This window comes from Pinus tabuliformis, chromosome 2_1 (genome assembly GCF_031772625.1).
Source record: "Pinus tabuliformis cultivar Carrire ecotype Pingquan chromosome 2_1, CPIR1, whole genome shotgun sequence".
In the NCBI taxonomy this organism is placed as follows: Eukaryota; Viridiplantae; Streptophyta; class Pinopsida; order Pinales; family Pinaceae; genus Pinus; species Pinus tabuliformis.
The window spans coordinates 257,901,653-257,909,291 of record NC_142299.1 but is presented as its reverse complement, the minus strand read 5'-3'; the positions used below and the strand labels follow the sequence as shown (position 1 = coordinate 257,909,291).

The 7,639-nt window shown below is 41.6% G+C and overlaps 1 protein-coding gene across 1 annotated transcript; it reads right to left on the bottom strand.

Annotated features, from left to right (window-relative positions):
- Window positions 1–6,138: 6,138 nt before the first annotated feature.
- Window positions 6,139–6,966, bottom strand: LOC149199702 (uncharacterized). Its single transcript, XM_089400659.1, has one exon. It carries the CDS (start codon window positions 6,964–6,966, stop codon window positions 6,139–6,141), a length of 828 nt encoding a protein of 275 aa, XP_089256785.1.
- Window positions 6,967–7,639: the final 673 nt, after the last annotated feature.

The window sequence follows — 7,639 nt, the reverse complement described above, 5'->3', positions numbered from 1 at the left end:
TTTGTTTCAAAATTCATGGAAATTTCGAGACAAATTTTGATAAAATTTGGCAGACATTTTTTGTAAATCCAAGTTACAATTGTCAAACATCAAGATTTTGGATGTCTTGGGGTTTTTAATAGTGTTGAATCCATTTCCATCATCAAAAATACAATTCACACACTCTTACTCCCATATTTAAAATAAATAAATAACTTACTCTCATATTTAAAATAAATAAATAATAAATAAAAGGGGTAGATTCTGGCCATCAAAGCAAATTTCCAGCATAACGACACCTTTTAAAATTATATAATTTGAATATTTCATATTTAAAAAAGATTTTAGGATTTTTTTTGTATTAGTTGATTTTATTTCAAATTTAATTAGAAAGTGGGAAAATGGCAATTTTAATGTGTTGAAAGTAAATAATTAGATTATTTGATATTTTATGAGTTTTTAATTTATTTTTACATTAAAATATAATTAAATGTTATAATTTCCTTAAAAATTAAATAATCAGATTATTTAATATTTTATTACTTTTTAATTTATTTTTACATTAAAATATTATTAAATGTTATAATTTCTTTAAAAATTATAATGAGAAGTCAAAAAATGAATCTTATTAAACTTCTTTCTTTAAATTTTTTGTTTTTATTTTTGGAAACTAGTATCTATTAAAAATAATTTTGGATCTTATGAATGGGTAATAAAAAACGAATTGTAGACTTTTGAAATATTTTAGAATTTAATAAAGTTTAGAATATTTTCAAATTATGTAATCGAATTCATCTCAATCTTAAGTTTTGACAATTATCTATAATTTTATTTTTGTCTTTTTGGTTTTTAATATTCAGTGTTTTTGTATTTCAATAAAAATACATAAATATTTTTTTTTTCTCAGTAAAGGCTAATTCTATTAAAGGAAAATCAAAATAATATTACAATTTGAATCCTGAAGCACAGGCATCTGAGAGCAGTCAACGCTGCAAACCATCCCAAGAATGGGAGGACTAGAAACAAAAGCAAGAAGTCAAACATTGGAAGCAAAAACAACGATAAGATCATAGAATTATGAAGCTGTCAAGATCAAAAGCATAAAAACAAAGAGCTGCCCACAACCATAGAGGAGCTACAGGCTTCCACGTCGCCAGGAAGAAAGAGCCACATTCCAGTCTGCCGAGAGGAAATTTGAACCGCCATCCCAAAAGTTGCCTGAGCGTGACCAAAGGAACCAAAAGATAAGACCTGGGAGATACGAAAAAGTCCAGGTGGCATTACATTTCCATGCCCAGGTCCGGAGGCTCCTCAACCACCGGGCAGGCATTTCCATACCAAGTCTCTTCATCTCTAGCAACATCACCAGCATCACTACCGCCAGGAGGAGTCGACGAGGGACGAGTGTCACTGGAACAGCTAGTCGTGGCCAATAAGACATAGGTGCCATGCGAGCTGCCACCTGGTTATTGAGAATCGCAAGGGCCACCTCCCTTGTCATGCTGCTTGCCACCCTTGTCCATCTTGCCTTCAGCTGCCAAATTCTGCCCATCACCTTGGCTGTCCCCTTTGCCATGACTACCTTGAGATTGCTCAGCTGGAGTGAGGCCTGTAACTAGAGGCGGAGCCTCTTCTTCAGAAAATATTATCGTGACATTGGCCGAGATAATGGGCCTGTTTAGGTTGCTTTGGAACCTGAAGTGGGTGGACTGAAACACGTTGTGCGAGAAAGGCCTGCAGGAAGGGCTGAGAGGAGGCGTATTTGTCTGAGATAAGGGCAAAGAAGAGGGGGCTAGATTTTGATTAACAGATTAAGCCCTCTAAGAGCGCCCTTGCCCCCCTCAGCTTCAACCATATCGGCTTCTCATTCGATTTCGAACCATGATGAAGCCACAGAGGGAGGGCATAGAAACACAGGAAGCTTTGGAGGGGAGATGAGACAGGATCAGGAGGGTTCCGATGATACTCAATAAACTGGCCTGAGACTGGAGAAAGGGGGGCTTAGGCACAGCAGCAAGAGCCACCGAGAGTGACTCACTAGATGCATAAACCGACTTGCTGCAGAGAATAGCGACAGGGGACAAGCAGAGGCGAGAGGACGAGGAATAAATACATGGATTGAGAGCCGAAAGGGCCATGATTGTTCCAGCATTAACCTTGTATTGGACAGAGTGAGTCTTTAATTCCCGCATCATGTGGGATCGATCTCGCCTTAGGTGAGCCGAATTGAGCCATATGTGAGCCGACGTGAGCCAGATGGGAGCCTGGATAACTGCGCAAGACTGCATTTGGCAGGACCACGCCCCTGCAAACATAATTAATTCCATAAATTTTCATTTAATTCACCCGCATCCGGGTGCTCTTCTCCTTCCTGTTTCATTTCATTCTTCACAAGGTTTTGGAATTCCAGGAGTTGGGATTCAGAGGCCAATCTGGAAATTGATCCTGTGTGAAGATCCAGTCCACAATCCACTCCAAGGTTAGCAAGTAAGTCAGCAACTTTATTTCCTTCCCTTCAGATGTGCTTAAGAGTGATTGCTCTATGAGAGGATATCCAGCATTCAATGAGCTCAAGCCTTCTCGCCATTCTCCAGCTATTGCTCACTTTACTTGAGGGAGTACCTTGCATAATTTTGGAGACCATATTTATGATGATCTGAGAATCACCTTCTATGATAAGCGGAAAGAAGCCTTTGTTATGAGCGAGAATGAGAAACTGCCAGAGACCTTCCAATTCAGCTGAATTATTGGTATCCCATCCTTTTGATCCTAGGAAGGATAGAAGAGGAGCACCCTTGTAGTCCCTGAAAATCCCTCCAAAGCCCGAATTACTTGGATTACCTTTCGAGGCGCCGTCAAAGTTTAGCTGGAACGTATGCCTGGGCGGGGGGAGCCACCTATCTAGAGAACGACCCAACTGAGGTAGTGATCCTTTAGCTACATGATCTTGATTCCATTGAAGATTCCAATTAGCCCAGATGCTTTGTTCTTGGGGAATAGTGGGAAAGTCCTCCCTATACCAGGTATGGATAGAGATGGTTTCCTTGATATTTTGGCAGATAATTTCCCAAAGGTTCTCCATAGGTGTCGAATGATCCCTGAAGATTCTACGATTTCTTTCCTTCCAGATGTTCCACATGAGGAAGCTCGGAATGATTTTCCATAAGAAATTTAAAATCTTTCTTTGATATGGATTCTGATCCCAGTTGCGTATTGTGGCAATGATGTCTCCATGTATTCTACCTTCCTTTTGGCAACAGAAACTGACTTTTTCCCAGAGTTTGCGAGCAACATGACAGGAATGCATGAGATGCTTTACTGATTCCTCCTCTTGTCTACAGATAGGACACATAGAGGGCCCATGATAGTTCCTCTTCCTGAGATTGTCCCATGTGAGGATCTTCTTATGACATAGGAGCCAGAGAAAAGTGGAGATTTTCGGCCAGTTGGTAGGGTCCCAGACTTTTCTCCAGAGAGGGTCTTTCACCATATGTTCCTTGATAATGATATTATATGCCTCTTTTGTAGTAAAAGTACCTCTTTCTTCATATCCCCATCTAAGAATATCCCTTTCGTTAGAGAGCTGTATTCTCCTTTTCGTTAATTCTGAGTCAAGAGTTTGCTGAACTTGCAGAGTTCCTTGTCTTACAATTTTTTCCGCTTTGATCCATTGCCTGTATTCATGAGAAGAGGAGGGATTCCAAAAGTTTTTAACCCTATCAAGTGTCTGCATATCCTACTCTGAATTTTGCAGATGAGAGATTAGGTCTTTTAACTTGGGCATCTGCTTGATCCAGGTGGATATTGGTGGACACCCGCTAATTCCACTTGGATCCCCTCTAGTGCTTCTTACAGTTTTTTTTCAGTTTCCTTAATTATAGCACAGTTTACCATTTTTAGCAGTTTTTCGGGTCCTAAACTTCCGGAGCCATTTTGAGGCCCTAAAATCGTCTTTTCCATCGTATTCCTCGGAGATATCTTTCCAACGGGCTATCATGCACGTCAAACGGAGATAGTACGACGAATTCGCGACCCCGGGAAGTTGATGTACCAACTTACCCAAAAACGGGGCCCACAATTTGGCATTTCATCTTCTAGGGTTAGGTTTTGGAATGTGAAGGGTTTTCCATTGTTTCTCAACAATAAATAGGCCTTCAAGCCTCATTGTAAGACAGTTCAGAGGCATGTAGCCACCACATCTCTTCTGAGAGATAAGCTACCATCGCCCTCGCTGGTTTATTTCCATTTCTGTTTGTAAGCATATTTCAGTATTTTACAGTAATGAATGGAGGTATTATTTCCGCTGCATATCTGTCTTTATGGTTATCTCTGTATTTTATTGTGTTCCTGTTTAAATCCGGATCACTGCTACCAGGAATCTTCCCAAAATCTTGCAGTGTCGCCATTCGTGACCTCCCAGAAACTATGCTACTGAATGAGGCTTCTGTGCTGCTTGGCTGAGTTCCAAATTAGGGATCTTGCACTGACTTTTGATATGCGAATTAGTTCCTCCATTGGACAGTTTCTTGCATACTTTGCAGTCCAGAGAGAAGCCCAAGGGGTAAGAGGCGCATTGAGCCATTTCCACCAGATACGGGCTCCCATGACTTTGTTGCTGTAGGAGGGATCCCTTAATCCAACGCCCCCACCACTTTTTGGGAGACACACTATGTCCCATTTTACAAGAGCCCATTTGTGATTGTGACCTGTGCTACCCCAAAAAAAGGACCTTTGGAGATTCTTGATTTCTTTAAGAACCCATTTGGGAGCCGCTAGAATGGAGAAAAGATAAAGCAGCATGGAGTGAAGAACAGCCTTTATAAGTACAAGATGACTCGCCATATTTAGGGCTCTATGAGTCCAAGAGGAGAGGCGAGCCTCCAATTTTTCTAGGAGGATCTTCCATGAGGAATGTTTCAGGGCTGAGACAGTCAGAGGAGCTCCTAAATATTTGGAAGGAAGGACGGCAATAGAGAATCCAAGGATGCGGGCTATAGCTGCTTGGGTAGTCGCAAGGGTATGGAAAAAGAAAATCTGGGATTTGGATTTATTGATCGAGGCACCTGAGGCATTAGAGAAATCCATCAGTAAAGATTTGAGCTGGCGAGCTTCTTGGATGGAGGGATGACCAAAAAGCATATTGTCATCTACAAATTGTTGGTGAGTGAAGGCTGAAGAATTGTGAAGAGACAAGCCTCTGAGGAGCTGAGATTGTTGAGCTGATTTAATGCTTCGGCCCAGTCCTTCTGCCATAATAATGAAAAGGAAAGGGGAGAGAGGGTCTCCCTGCCTGATTCCCCGAGAAGGATGAAAAGGAGAGGAGGGAATACCATTGATCAGGACAGAAAAGAAGGAGGAGGATAAAAGACTCATAACCCATCTTACCCAAGGAGGAGCAAAACCAAAAGCAGTTAGAATTTTTTTAATGTACAACCAGCTTAAACTGTCAAAAGCCTTCGAAAGATCTATCTTAAGGAGCATACCTGGCTTCTTGGATTGCTTCAGGGAATGGATTATTTCATGAGTTAGGATAATTCCATCTGTAATCTACCGACCTTTGACATACCCAGATTGCTCAGGTGAAATAATGAGAGGCAGCAGTAATTTGAGCCTGGAGGCGATGACTTTGGAGACTATCTTGTAAATTATATTGCATAGAGCAATAGGTCTGTACTTGTCAGGAGTACTGGGCTGATCCTCCTTGGGGACTAGGGCGATGAATGTGGCATTCAATCCAGGAAACATCCATCTCAAGGTTCTAGATTCCTCAACTACCTGCCAAACTTCCACTTTTATCAATTCCCAGAAATTGTGGAAAAAGTTGGAGGTGAATCCATCCGGGCTTGGGGCCTTCCCCGCCTTCAGCTGACGTACTGCCAATTCAACCTCCTGTAAGTCTACAGGCCTGAGAAGAAGATGGTTATGCTCCTCAGAAATAATTTTGGGTATATTTCGAGTAATTTTTTCTAGGGCTAGCGATCGATCTACTTGAGGCTCTTGATGCACTTGCATGAAATAGTTTAGAAGTTGAGCTTCAATTGCTTCATGTGTTTCCACCTTATCCCCCTGATCAGTTCGAAAGTGAGTTATGTTGTTATTCATTCTGCATTGGATGGTTGTATTATGAAAAAAAATTGTGTTTTTCTTGCCATCCTTCAGTCATCTTATTCTCGATTTTTGCCTCCATAGCATTTCTTCCTGTTTATCCCTTTCTATGATTTGCACCTCAAGAGCTTTTTCCTGTTCTACCAGATCCTCAGAACGACCTTCAATGATAATCCTCTGCTGCAGACTCTTCATGTCTTGATCGAGGGCTTGCTGAGCCTGGAAAATATTACCAAACGAAGTGTGGTTCCATTGTTTAATCTTGCTTTTGAGATGCTTGAGCTTCTGCTGAAATTGAAACATCTTGGAGCCATTAGGAGGAGAAAAATTGTTCCATTCTGAGTTGATTAAGTTGTTGAAATCTGGGTGTGACATCCAGAAAGCCTCGAATCGAAATGGTCTTCGGGTCGTGTTGCCAGGACGAGACCATTGAAGGGAAATTGGCCAGTGATCAGACCCCGAGTACGGCAGGATGGAAGCAGCAAAGTCTCCACCAATGTGAATAGCGTTGTCTGAAAGCAGGAATCTATCCAGACGGGAGGCTATCTGATGTTGTCCTACTCTTTTGTTGCTCCAAGTAAAAAGACCATTGTTGAAAGGCAAGTCAATAAGCCAGTTGTTCTGAATGAATTCCTTTAGGGGTATCCCTTCCTGACTTCCCCTGTTCCTGCCTCCCCTCTTTTCTTCAAGCCTAGTAATTTTGAAATCACCTCCAGAAATCCAGAGAGGATGCAGCCGATCAGAGTTGATAGTTGTGAGGGTATTTAGGATTTCTACTTTATACAGAGCTTCTTGGGGGAGATACACATTGCTTAAAAGGACTGGCAGGGGATGAGGGTTTTTGTGATAAAGGAAAGTCCCTGAATAAGTGACCCAGGGCATGACATCTTCTGCATCTTAATGGCAGATGTTCATAATCAATCAACTGAACCCATTCAATAACTTCATGGAATAAACTTACCGCATCCGGAAGGGCCTTGTTGAGGTTCATGTAGATGTAGATACATGCATAGGAGGTATATCTTAGGATTTTTGTCTCCTCTGCAACTTTTATAAATTCACCCAGAACGCTCCCAATTTCTTGTAGTGAAGTTTCATCCCAATACTCCATAGGAAGCGAGTACAGTTGGATCCAGACTAGAGCCCAACTAAGGTCCTCCTTATCAGGGTTGAAGCGCTCTACCCAACCTCTGAGAAACAGGCCAGCAACATTGAAGAAATAGGGTCCTCCATCCAGAACCCTGTTCCTGTCTTCCAGGCAGTTAAAAATGGTTGTGAAGAACCCTTTAGGCCCCAGCTGCAAGGTGATATGTCCTTTTGGGTTCCATTTCGTTGTGATCCATCCGCGCAGTGCTTTCTCAGTTGGCCAAAGTCCTATGAACTTGCCTATCAGAGCATGATCCCTCATATACTGTATCTGAGCATTGATTTTGTCGCTGGGAAAAATGACTTTTGGACATTCAGTAGCCACGGGCTTGCATGTTGTGGAACTGATCTTGGGTTGCTTTTTATTGTCCTGCTTTTCCTTTTGTGATTTCAGATCCGTTCTATTCTC

What these genes read in the sequence shown, in the direction of transcription:
- LOC149199702 (XM_089400659.1), bottom strand. Translation starts at nt 6,966, where the DNA reads ATGCCCTGGGTCACTTATTCAGGGACTTTCCTTTATCACAAAAACCCT.